At 38.4% G+C, this 12,871-nt stretch overlaps 2 protein-coding genes across 2 annotated transcripts in view; one reads left to right on the top strand and one right to left on the bottom strand.

Annotated features, from left to right (window-relative positions):
* LOC118339682 (NACHT, LRR and PYD domains-containing protein 12-like) overlaps positions 1-6,240 on the top strand; it is a 9,949-nt gene extending 3,709 nt beyond the window's left edge. The window contains exons 8-17 of the mRNA XM_035677382.1: positions 249-448; positions 633-806; positions 1,262-1,435; positions 1,682-1,855; positions 2,149-2,322; positions 2,746-2,922; positions 3,536-3,709; positions 4,172-4,345; positions 4,656-4,702; positions 4,793-6,240. Of these exons, the coding sequence (XP_035533275.1) occupies positions 249-448; positions 633-806; positions 1,262-1,435; positions 1,682-1,855; positions 2,149-2,322; positions 2,746-2,922; positions 3,536-3,709; positions 4,172-4,345; positions 4,656-4,702; positions 4,793-5,319 (1,995 nt within the window). The 3' untranslated portion in view covers positions 5,320-6,240. The remainder of the gene's footprint in view (positions 1-248; positions 449-632; positions 807-1,261; positions 1,436-1,681; positions 1,856-2,148; positions 2,323-2,745; positions 2,923-3,535; positions 3,710-4,171; positions 4,346-4,655; positions 4,703-4,792) is intronic.
* A 76-nt stretch (positions 6,241-6,316) lies between these two features.
* Positions 6,317-10,023, bottom strand: LOC118339878 (PI-PLC X domain-containing protein 1-like). The gene is made up of 7 exons (XM_035677677.1): positions 9,774-10,023; positions 9,538-9,674; positions 8,368-8,493; positions 8,033-8,188; positions 7,635-7,746; positions 7,412-7,483; positions 6,317-6,841 (listed from the first exon to the last, which is right to left on the bottom strand). The coding sequence occupies exons 1-7, from the start codon at positions 9,874-9,876 to the stop codon at positions 6,552-6,554; spliced, it is 996 nt and encodes a 331-aa protein (XP_035533570.1). The 5' UTR covers positions 9,877-10,023; the 3' UTR covers positions 6,317-6,551.
* Positions 10,024-12,871: the final 2,848 nt, after the last annotated feature.

Genomic DNA, 12,871 nt, shown 5'->3' with positions numbered 1-12,871 from the left:
TTCAAATGTATTGTTTTGTCCAACCAACTGTCCAAAACATTTGAATTTTTTGTTAAAAAAAGACTCAAAATGATTTATTGATTTAAAATAGCTGACTTTTTTTTACTAATAGTTGCAGCTCTGTTGAATATTATCTCTTAAGTGTCACTTGTGGCCACAGTGGTTGAAATTTAGCACTAGCGGCTTGTTTTAAATGATAATTGGTACAAAAACACCTGTGAACAAACGTATGTCTATTTTTCTTTTGTAATGTGTGGCTCGTCTTGGTCTTCAGGCTGAGTGGCTGTAACCTGTCAGAGAAAAGCTGTGAAGCTCTGGCATCAGTTCTCAGCTTCCAGTCTTCCAGTCTGAGAGAGCTGGAACTGAATAACAACAACCTGCAGGATTCAGGAGTGAAGCTCCTCTCAGCTGGACTAGAAAATCCACACTGCAGACTGGAAATTCTTAGGTAAGATACTGTATGGTTGTTAATTATACCAAAGACTTTAAATTAGTTTTCTCCTGAAATGACAAATGTTCCCAAGCGCTTTTGAATAAAACACTCAACCTTTTCCTTCATTCTCACAGCGAGTTGCTTTGGGAAGTTGAATATCTAAAATGTAACAAAACATGTTTATATTCATTTTTACCAGGCTGAACCTCAACAATCTCACAGAGAAATGCTGCCACGACTTATCATCAGTTCTTGGCACCAAGTCCTCTAGTCTGAGAGACCTGGACTTGTGTTACAATGACCTGAAGGACTCTGGAGTGGAGAGTCTCTCAGCTGGACTAAAAAGTCCACACTGTACACTGGACAAACTCAGGTCAGGAATTTAAATATAAATCTGTTTAAATCTGACTGTTTACACCTGGTATCAACCTTTTTTTTCAGTTCAACGTGGTGCACTGTGGGATTTTAGAACTGAACTTTATGAGCAGGACCCACATTTTTAGTTTCTCTTCCACTGTGGACATCTGATGTTTCCCCATCACAGATGACAATGTATTTCCTGCTTGCGTCACAGTCTCTCCTATCAGGCTGCTGACAGGCTATGAGCCTGCAAATAAGCAAATATGTGTGTGTGCATTATTCCCCTTTTCAAAGATCAGATGTGTTGTTTTTAACTGGTGGCCGAACAGTAGTTGCCAACACACTGGACAAATGGCCCAATGTTTTTTACTCAAAGAAAAAAAAAAAGGCGTAACACAGTAAATGTATGTTTAGTGTTGAAGAGCATGTTTTTATTCAATATCCAAGTTGACTAAAATTCTTCCTCAGGCTGATAGGCTGTAATATATCAGACAAAAGCCGTGATACACTGGCTTCAGTTGTCAGCCACCAGTGCTGTACCCTGAGAGATCTGGATCTGAGTAACAATGATCTGCAGGATTCAGGAGTGATGCTGTTCTCTGCTGGACAGGAGAATCCGCATTGTAGTCTGGAAACTCTCAGGTTAGATCACATTCTTGTGTATTACTAAGTTTAAACTATAATACTGTATGCTGATTATTATTGTTTTGTATTATTTGTGGTCATACCTTTCCTGTATTGATTAAATTCAAAGTTGTTGGTTGTTTGTGAGAAACAATTCTTTTAATTTGAAGGCGTACAGGATTGAAGAATTAGATGTTTTACTTGTAATGTGTACTTTAGATACATACACATGAGATATACATGCTTCCCCCCCCATTTTACTAGGTTGAATCAAACTAGGCTCACAGAGAAATGCTGCCAAGAGTTCTCATCAGTTCTCAGCTCCAAGTCCTCTAGTCTGAGAGAGCTGGACCTGAGTAACAACGACCTGCAGGATTCAGGAGTGAAGATGCTCTCTGTTGGACTGGCAAGTCCACACTGTCGACTCCAAACTTTCAGGTTGGATGAATGTGTGTGAAGGTTTTGTTTTCTTGTTAGCTTAGCATAGAGAGCTCAGCAAGGCTGGAAACAGCTTGCCTGAGTCTGATGGTAGCATAATCCACTCACCAGCATCCCTAAATAGGATTGGGTATCATTTGTGTTTTTTTCCCGATACTGGTGCTAAAACGAATTTCAAAAAATGGTACTGGTGCCTATAAGGTGCCTGAACTGACAGAGCCAATTTGTAAACATCATATTATTTATACTATAAATATAACAGTAAATGTTTCTGTTCTGTTGTCCTGTGACAGGTTGAATCAAACCAACCTCACAGAGACATGCTGCCAGGAGTTCTCGTCAGTTATCAGCTCTCAGTCCTCCAGCCTAAGAGAGCTGGACCTGAGTAACAATGATCTGCAGGATTCAGGAGTGAAGCAGCTGTCGGTTGGTCTGGGAAGTCCACACTGTATGTTGAAAACTCTCAGGTAAGTATTTTGCAATTTGTTGTGATACTGCAATCTTTTAACTTTCTTAATTGTCTGTGCAATTGATTCAAATGAATCTGCCATACATTTTCTCAGTTTGTTGTAAGTTGTTAAATCATAGACCTGACTTGGATCACATCATTTCTATAAGTGTGGGTCACGTTCATACAAGTTGAAAGGATTTCTGCACCTATCTCCTTTATATCTACTGTGCGTTCGTTCCCACTGCAGACACAAGTGACCCAAATCATGGCATCTGATCTTTTCAATTCTGATTTGGGACATTTTTCATATGTGGTCCAGATCTGTGGTCACTCTAGATCTATGTCAACAGCCAAACAAAACAAATCTTACCTGAGCAATAATTCAGAATTGAAAGAAAATGTTTTATTCAGTATGTAAGTTTCTAGATTGAAACTTCAGGCTGAATGGCTGTAAAGTTATCAGAAAGAAGCTGTTGAAAGCGTCTGCATCAGTTCTCAGCTCCCAGTCTTCAAGACTGAAAGAGCTGGCAATGAGTAACAACGAGCTACGGGACTCAGGAGTGAAACAGCTGTCTGCTGCACTGAAGACTCCACACTGTACACTGGAAACTCTCAGGTTCGATCACATTTTAACACCACTTTTCTATTTATACACAAATGTATATTTTAAGAAGGTATTCTTTCTTTATTACTCTTAAAGCTGCAGTAGGTAACTTGAACATACTTAATGCAAAACCTTTCATGTCTCTCTCTGCTGCTCGTATCCCTCTGCCAAGCCCCTCCCAGCAAACCCACAGCAGAACAGAAGGAGCCGGTTGCATGTGCACCAGTATTGATTGACACTGCGTTAGAGACTCCTAGTGGCTCTGATTGATTTCTTTCAACCGCATTAGATTCTTGCAAATGCCATTTGGGGGGCACTAGGAGTAGTCAGGGGAACCCAATTTTAATTTATGTGGCTATGTTGTTGTGTGTTATGTTTACTGTTCTGCTGTCCAGCTGTCATTTAAAGTCGTCCTAGTTACATTGAAGAAGCTGTCCCTGTCCTTTTACTTTTACTACTACCTGAAAGTAGAAGTAATGCAGTAACAATCTGGTTAATGCTAAGAGATAAGTGTCACATGATTTTTTGCTTGTCTGAACTCCTTTTCTCCTCACTGACAGTGAAACCCCCCATATAAGCTGAAACTCAGAAAATATAAATGGAAATATTTCTTCTTTTTTTTCAGGTTGAGTCAAACCAGTCTCACAGAAAAATGCTGTCAGGAGTTCTCAGCAGTTTTAAGCGCCAAGTTGTCGAGTCTAAGAAAACTGGACTTGAGTAACAATGACTTGCAGGATTCTGGAGTCAAGCTGCTTTCTGCTGGACTGAGGAGTCCACACTGTAGACTGGAATGTTTCAGGTCAGCAACTATCATATTATTAGTTACTGTGCTTCCACATCTCTTAAAGCCTGTGGATGTTAAGTCTTGTTTCTGATTACAGTACAAGTTCTTCTAGTAATTGCCAGAACCTCTAGCTCTGCAGTACATGCTGTACTGGGGCATGCCATGGCCCCGTCTTGGTGTTGGGAACCTCTGGTCTATAGAGCCTGTAAGATGACTCCATATGTGCTCTAGTGTTACAATAAGGGATCACTGTCTGGAGGGAGTGTTTGGTGTTTCTGTGTTTTTTTGAGTGTATTTTTGTCATCATTTGCGCAGATTACATTAATTAATTACTCTTTTTTCTCTCTTAAAAAATGCAATGTTGCAATGTTGTGCTGTCATGAAACTGCAATATCTCAACTATTTTCAAACCAATCGGACACATCTAAGATTATTTATTTTTTTACAAAACTCAGCTAATTGTGTGTATTTGTGTAGGCTGTCAGGCTGTTTGATCACAGAGGAAGGCTGTATTTCTCTGGCCTCAGCTTTGAGCTCCAACCCCTCCCATCTGAGACAGCTGGACCTGAGCTACAATCATCCAGGAGACATGGGAGTGAAACTGCTCTCTTCTGGACTGGAGGATCCACGCTGGAGACTGGAGACTCTCAGGTATGGAAAAAAACTCCTACTTCACTGTGCTTCAGAAACTGGTTGAATGAACTTGAACTTGAACTTGAATTTAAAATGTCAACATAGATGGGAAAAATCACAGGGTCCATTTTTGTAATACCTGGAATCAATTTGACCACAGCTTTATATATATATATTGTTTTTTCTTTACTTTGTTTTGTGCTGGGCACCAAAATACAACAAATGGGCAAAGTGACGGCAAATACCTAAACTCGTCACTATGTTGCTACAAAAGTAAGTTCCTACTTGTCTTGTCTCCTGTTGGTCTGACTTTGCTTTCTTCCTCCAGCGTGGATTATGAATCTGTTCAGTGGTTGAAATCTGGTCTGGGGAAGTGTAAGTGTGTAAAAAAAACACTCAATTCATGTGACATCAGTTAAGTCAAAACCTGCAGGCCTACATTTATTGTCTTTTTCTCATCATCAGATACCTGTGAACTCACATTGGACCCAAACACAGCACACAAAAACGTCCTCCTGTCTGAGAACAAGCGAAAAGTGATGCTGTCGATGGAGAAGCAGCCGTATCCTGATCACCCAGACAGATTCGACTGGTGCTACCAGCTGCTGTGTACAACTGGTCTGACTGGCCGCTGTTACTGGGAGGTGGAGTGGGAAGGAGGAGTTGATATTGGAGTGACTTACAAAGGACTCAGACGGAGAGGAGCCCTTGATGGCAGCAGGCTCGGATGGAATGAGAAGTCATGGAGTCTGGAGTTCACTGATAAGTGTTACTATGCCTGGCACAATAATATAAGAACAGCTCTACTTACTCCTCCCTCTGCCTCTAACAGAGTAGGAGTGTATCTGGACTGGTCTGCAGGCACTCTGTCCTTCTACGCAGTTTTATCTGACACTCTGACCCACCTGTACACCTTCTACTGCGCATTCATTGAACCTCTCTACCCTGGTTTTGGGTTCTTGTCGCTGGAGTCGTCAGTGTCCTTGTGTTAAAGTCCTCATAGTGGCGTATGGTGACGTACAGAACAAGACATGTAATAAAACACTCAAATATCAATTTTGACTTAATGGAGACTTTAAAATGTATCCTTCTGCTGTCAGAAACCCTTATTTCAAATGGTCTTGTGTTAACTTTTTCTGACATTATTCAAATGGTTTTGAGAAGCTTTAAGAAACTGGAAACTGCATCTCATTTCGATTGGTTCCTATAATCATTTTTTATTTAGTGTTTTTTTTTGTGTTCTTTTTATTATCTTTCACAAGAAGCCAGATAATAAGATGAATAACAGTGACAAACAAACCAGCCCATTCCATCCATCATTTTGTATGTCATTATTCAGGTTTTTACGTTGTATGTACTATTTTTTATGTAGTGTCAGTGTATTTGCGCAGTATCTAAATACTGAAGTTCAATCTTTGAACCAAAAGCAGCTTTGTAAGCGTAAGATTCAAGCACTTTCAAGGTACCTTAAACCAAAACCCAGACTCTCAAAGTCCATATAACTACATCTTAATTGTTTTTTTATAAACTTTGTACCCACAGCAATCAGTGTATCTTTTACGTGCTGTTAATATTATCTTGATTGTGTGTTTTAATCATGAGTCAGGAATTAACAGAAGACTTTCCGAGCTATGAGTTACGAGTGAACGCAAGAAAGAACTTTAGTTATTTTGTATGTACTGTGTACTTATATGTATTTGTGTGTATATATAGTTGTCTTGAGGAGTCAAAGTTTGTTACTTTGTAAAAGCCAAACCCATGCACACACAGAAAAGCACACGTGTAATCACAAGTGCTAACCTGTGTATTATTTTTTTAATTAATTCTTGTGTTCTTTTTGTATTTATTATTATTGTTGACTGCTGTCTGTAAGACAAGTTGCCCCTCAGGGACATTAAAGCTCTACTCTCTAATGGTACAATGTTATTATTAATATAATTAATCACAGAGAGCTGCAAAAAGAGTTTAAAAGTTAAGAGTCAAAATATGTGAAAGTATTTATTTATATAATGTATTAAAGTGTATATCCCAAAATAGCAATTCAAATACAACAGGAAAAACAATATTTACAATTTGAAAATAATACTCTGATGACACTGTGCGTAATTCAGAAGTGAGGGTCCAAAAAAAACATATTCACACGATCAAACATATTTGTGAGGTAAAATAACTAATTATTAATTCACACTCCAAGAAAAAAAGAAAAATAAATCTTTTTAGATAGTTAGGAAGATGCTCCCAGCATCCTGCTGGCGGGGCAAGCAGCAACCGTGCCAGCTCCACCCAGCAGTTTGTCATTGAGGCCAATCACAAGTGAGCAGAACTGACTGATGCCCACAAAGTCACAGCAGAGGATGTTGACTCCGCCCACCTCGCCCCCAGGATGCTGCTCGCTCGCCCAGTGAAGCAGCAGTGAGAGAGCCCTCCTCGTCATCTTCCTCATGTCCTGGAGGGGATGGAGGAGGACGTAAAGAGCGTCTTCTGTCAAGTTCAGACCGCTGACGTAAAAACCACCTGGGAACAAAACAAACAGTAAGGGAGGAAAGAAAACATGTTTCCTACCTGCAGGGGTCACTTTATCAGGGTTCCCGCTCTTTTTAAGAAATCATTGTCCAGGTTTTCTTGACAATCCAGGGCAGCAATTTACTGTAAGGCCCGTTATTGACACATTTAACTCCAGTTTTAATCCTCCTTGTTTAATGAAAACGGATTCATGATGAAGTGGATCAGGTTCAATACCAGTAGGAGGTAAAAGTTGTCATCTGTATTTTTAACTCATTCATTCTAGTGGATATTTATTTTAGTGCTTTTAGAGATCACGTTGTTTGATGTTAAAATATTTTGTATTTTACTGCAAACCAAATCTAGCTATGGGTACAAATAAAATAACATGAACCACTTACATATTAATGCATCAATATTATCCAGTAATATGAAAATCAAACATAAGCAGGGGGCATTTTGTTGCTAATACTTATAGTAAAAATAAAAGTAGTACATGCAGGACTTATACTTGTAATAAAGTATTTTTATAATGCAATATTAAGACTTTTAGTTGAGTAAATGGTTGAATACAATGCGTACCTGGTCTTCCTTTTCGCTTCTGGTCCTCCAGGTAGGCGATCACCTTCTTAGGGTCAGCGCTGTCAGCATACCTGGACACAGAGCGCCCCCGTGAGGCCAATTAGTTTAGTGTTTAAATTAAGTTATCCATAGCAAAGGTGTGTTGAGGTCTGCTTTAGATGATGAATCATTTTGAGTTTTATGTTTATTTTTTAATGCCCAGTGCAAACATTTTTAGAAGGACAGTAAGGTATTTCAGTCCACAGCTCAGGATGCAGCAGCACCATCTGTTGGTTGCTATAGGAAACAACGACCTGCTGACCTCTGGACCAACAAGAACGCAGAGTGGGAATGTCCTGCAAATAAACACATGTATATTGTAAGTATCCTCTATATGCAAAACAAACTTCAATTATTTAATCCAACAACAGCCGGAAAACCTAAACATATTAAATTTACAATCATATAAAACAAAGAAAAGCAGTAAATCCTCAAACGAGAATCTAGAAACAGCAAATGTTTGACATTATTTTACTAATCAAATAGTGATTAGTTGTTGTGCATTATCTCTTTCTTGATCGACAAATTGATTAATGAATTAAACAGTTCCTCGTCTCTCTCTCTTTCTACCAGCCCAGTCACCTGTGAGGAGCAGAGTTTCTTTCCGAAGAGGGTGATGATGAACTCCACGAGGCTGACATGATCTTCGTCAGTCAGTGAGTCGAAATGCGAGCAGGAAATCATTACGATCTCCTTGGGATGAGCGTCCAGCCAGGTAGCCAGTTCATCCAGAGCTTCCTGCACACACACACACCCACACACACACACACAGAGTCATATTTTGTATTTAGTTTCTTCTCAGTACCTGCTGTATCTCTGGCCTGTTGTTGGCTTAACTCACTTCCCATGAAAGAGGAGTTTGAGTCATAAGTATTTTCTTACGTTCCCTTGCTGTGTGTGTGTGTGTGTGTGTGTACCTTCACAGTAATCAGTGTGTAGATGCCATGGGCAAAAAACAATTTTCTGCTGCCTGCCGGCTTCCTGGCGATCCGCAGGTCCAAGAAACGAACACCAAGATCACACTGATCACTGAGGACGGATTGCTACACACACATAGGGAAATAAAATAATGTGAATATTTGACTGAATACTTCTGGGTTTGGAGCTTTTGCTGGAAAAAAAACAAATAAGCAAATTAATGTCAGGCTTTAGGAAACTGTGATTGACATATTTCACTGTTTTCTAAACCGAATAATTCATTAATTGAGTTTAGCCTCTAACCAGATGCAGTGCAGTATTTCTAATTCACATTAACGAGGCAAACATTGTGTTTTAATTAGTTCAAATTAGCGCCACCTCCAGCAGCCATATTAAAATTCTGCTTACATATGAATGCAGCTGCAGTAATAATATTTAAGTGGTGTTTGTACTTGATTAGATTTTTGAATCCGTCTTTAAAATATGAAAATATCATATTAATATTTCTAAAAACTGAAAAATTGATAAATAATCACCCAGGAAAATGTGGTGTTATTTAATTTGACCAGCTGTAAATACTGAATATGTACATATTATAATATATAAGTGAATTATATTTAGTATAGTAGATAGTATATATATATTCTAATAATCCAATGCATTATGTTACTAATGACAGAAATTGGACTGTAATTTATATTCAGTAACTGACTAGATTTCAAAGTAATCTGACCCAACACTGTATTTAAATAATACAATATATAGTAATATAATCCTGACAGGAGGCAAAATGAATACTTTGATACTTCTGATACTTTTTAATAATATGATATGAACATTTAGTTGATAATACTTCTGTATTTTTACTGCAGTATTTGTACATTTTTACTTGTACTGTTACTTTTCTTTTACTTCTTCAACCTTTAGGTCTTAGATGTTATATAAAGTATATTATATATATATTTATATTTATTTATCTGCTCACAGTACAGAGTCTGTACTTTGTAAAGATGCTTCTCTTGAGCACATACAGCTGTTTACCTGGAAATGCCTGACTTTACGCGCTACACTTGAACGCACCACCAGATGCCAGATTGTCCCGCATTAAATCCTCTGAAGGAAGAAAAGGCTCTTAGGGGCCACATTTAACAGTATGTGTGCTCCTGTACCTGTGTGGTGGCCCAGCGGGAGACACAGGGTCGAGTCCAGCAGGGAAACAGCCTGTCAATCCCTCTGAGGAGGCAGGGCTCGGACTTCAGCACAGGAGAGGAGACATCCAGACAGAAAGACATGCTGTCATGGCTCCCTAGAATAAAAACAAAACAAGTATTAATGTGTGTGTGTGTGTGTATCTATACTTTTTCTAGTTTGATTTTCATCCAGCTTCTCCCCGGTTCTGTTTTACCAGGTATAGCCAGGTTCCACAGCGGGACATCGAGCAGCTCCTCGGGCAGATGAGACATCCAGTCCGGGTTTCCTCCGAGCTCTTCCCGCTCCAAGTCTTCCATGTTTATCACCTGAAATATTTTTATATTTTACTTAAAGGTTTACTGTTTTCATCCCGCAAGTCTCACGTGCTGCTTTCCCCCTGTTTTGAATTCAAACGCCGTTTTGTTTACAAAGTCTTCCGGGTATAAAACAAAACGAATGAAGTGCTAGAACACTGGCGGAGACCTTCAAAGTAAAATCGGAAGTTCGTTTTCGAAACAAAAGCACCGTCCACACATATAAACCTTCTTATTTACACAGTCTGTGGCAGTAAGAACAAGCAAATGTACAAGAATAAAAAGAGTACCTACATATTTAAGATTAAATTCAGATGACTTTATTGCCCGTTCAATTTGCATTAAATGGAAATGTATCTTTGGCACTGGCATACAGTAGAAAGTGACTAGGTGGCAAGTGATGGTAATGAAAGTGATGGACATGTAAACTTAACACAACAATAAATAATACACAGCAATAATAAATAATACACAGCAGTAAAATGTAGATTAAAAAGGATATAATAAAAATGGGGGGCAGGTTCTTATTGAGGATGGTCACAGCTGTTGGAATAAAGGATTTTCTGTTTCTTCCTAGGCACTGGGACTTTCTGTCTGCAGCCTGATGGCAGCAGCTGAAATGCTGAGTGGAGAGGATGGGTGGGGTCGTTGTAGATCTGGATTGTCTATTTGGTTAACGACTGACAATGTTAGTCCTGTAATAGAAGTTGTTTGCCTACAGTGATCTTGCTGGCCTGGCTGGCAATCTGTGTCCGTTTGTTCTTTGCTTTACAGAGAGGTTTCCATACTATGAATGTGAGAACACGCTCTGTTAGTGATTTATAGACAACCAAGATTTTGTGCAGGCTGGTGTTAAAGCTTCTTCTTTAACAGCTAATTTCTTACTGTATAGTATCATATCTCAAGTTCATCTACACGATTATTAAGTTTGTGCAGGCAGGGGTTAAAAAGGGACAAAGGGACAACATCTGGTCATCAGTGGATACTTAACCTCACATATCTTTAGATAAATAGAAAGATATATAGATTGTTTGCAGCAGGTTGCCTGCAATCTTTGGTAGCTTGTTTGACCAATTCCTAGCTGTAACATTTATTTAATTATAGTTTTCTTGTTTATACCCTTTCACGTAGATAATGTTGCATACATTTATTTACATTTTCAGAGGTGAAGTTACAGTTAGAAATGAGTGAAGCAAACTTTAATGCACAGTTGACCACCCTCTGGTTGAAACCTGGTCCAATGTTACACACTGGACCTTTAACATTTGGAGTAAAGTATAGGAGTCTTAATGGTCATTCAAATTTTATTAAGGGTTCCTGAAAAGACCATGAAAATGCCTGGGAACCCTGTTTTTAAATTCCTCTCCAAAGGGCTTAAGGACTTACAGGTGCCCTTCCACCACATGATGTCCTCTCCTATTACTGCTGTTGTATTATTAGATTATCCTAATATATTTACCCACTGTGTGTTTATGTGCAAGCTAGGGCCCGCACAAGAGGCACAAAGAAGAAAATCTTACATTGTGTTGCTTTGTGTTAAACTGAAACCAACATCATGCAGAAGAAAATCTAATTCGACAAAAAACCATAAACAACTTTTAAGTATTGATTCGGTTTGAAGTATGTTGTCTTCAGTCATGTAAATGTCAACTGACACTCATTGGAGTCACACATGGACGGATTATTCCAGTCGAACTTTTCAAAAATTAGACTAAGGACAAACAAGTGGCTGCTGTTTAGCTGTTACATGGAAATGGCATTTCTCTGAACCATTAAGAGACACAGTTCTTATCATAGCTGTCAGTGAGTGCTCATGGCAGCCAGCTGGATCAAATAAGGCTTTCTAATAAGTGTACAAATACTAAGTAATGCTGAACTACAACTCATGATGATTGATGCAGCATGTGTCATGAATTCCTGTTGCTCACCATTAACAATGTTAACATATGCTGTTCATACTGTATATATCTTGCTAGCATATTCATATATATATCTATACTGTTATTTTTTATATCCCTGTACATATGTACTTTACTCTGCACTTTACTGCTTTTTGCACTTCTGGTTAAATGCTTAACTGCATCTCGTTGTCTTCGTACTTGTATAATCACAATAAAATCTAATCTAATCAAATGATTATGATTAGTTCCCATTTGATAGATCATCAGTTAAGGAATTTTAATTCACAGTTACTTCATATATTCATTGATATGCGATCAATTAGATGGATTCCTGTTATATAAAAGTTGTTTTTCACAACCAATCTTCCATTTTTTCTCCTCTCTGATTTAAAACAATAGCATCACATACTTGTAGAAACATGGTGGTTCAACATGGCGGACTCCATGGATGCATCTGTAGATAGAAACAGCTAAGGTAACAAAAACACAACAATTCTTATTTCTTTAGGTGATTATACACTAATGAAAATATAGTTATGAATATTATATTCCGTTTCCCGTTTCTACAATTACATTTTTTATTTAACTTATTATGGTATCATTATTTTAGGAATCGTACATGATTGATTGATTATTAAACAAATCTCAGGTGACCCCTGCAGTACTTCAAAGTACTTATTTTTAGTGAGACCACTTGTACAACTTCTCAATTTAAGAGAAAGTAGTCCAGGTTTGTAAATGAAGCAGTATAGCACCAAAACTGGCAGTCAGTCAATGATAGTTTGGGCCAATGTTTTCACATTGTAATATTGTTACTTTTACTTAGGAAAGGAAACTTACATCCATCAGTGAATACCAAATCAATATAATATTTACCAAAAATAACAAAAATAATTGTCAACGACTGTAGAACAGTGTTATTATGTTATTCTATAATTTGAAACTGTACAGAAGCAGGGGCACCGTCACCTGGTAGAGCTGGTACCAAGGCTGAGTCCTTGCTGCAGCGGCCAGAAGTAAACTCCTTGTGGAAGTAAACTCCTTGTGTTAGGGACTTGTGGCCATCATCCCCCCCTTCCTGTGACTCTTCAGCTGAG

Source organism: Morone saxatilis, unplaced genomic scaffold, assembly GCF_004916995.1.
Source record: "Morone saxatilis isolate NCDOM2014 unplaced genomic scaffold, NCSU_SB_2.0 Contig6, whole genome shotgun sequence".
In the NCBI taxonomy this organism is placed as follows: domain Eukaryota; kingdom Metazoa; phylum Chordata; class Actinopteri; family Moronidae; genus Morone; species Morone saxatilis.
This window is presented reverse-complemented; position numbering and strand designations above follow the sequence as displayed.

Bases quoted from the DNA above. Each gene is read 5' to 3' on its own strand.
- LOC118339878 (XM_035677677.1), bottom strand. From the start codon at position 9,876: ATGGAAGACTTGGAGCGGGAAGAGCTCGGAGGAAACCCGGACTGGATG. The intron at 8,494-9,537 runs GTACAGGAGCAC...ATGTGTGTGTAG, and splicing joins CCCGCTGGGCCACCACACAG to CAATCCGTCCTCAGTGATCA. The intron at 7,747-8,032 runs GTGACTGGGCTG...GTTTATTTGCAG, and splicing joins AGAAACTCTGCTCCTCACAG to GACATTCCCACTCTGCGTTC.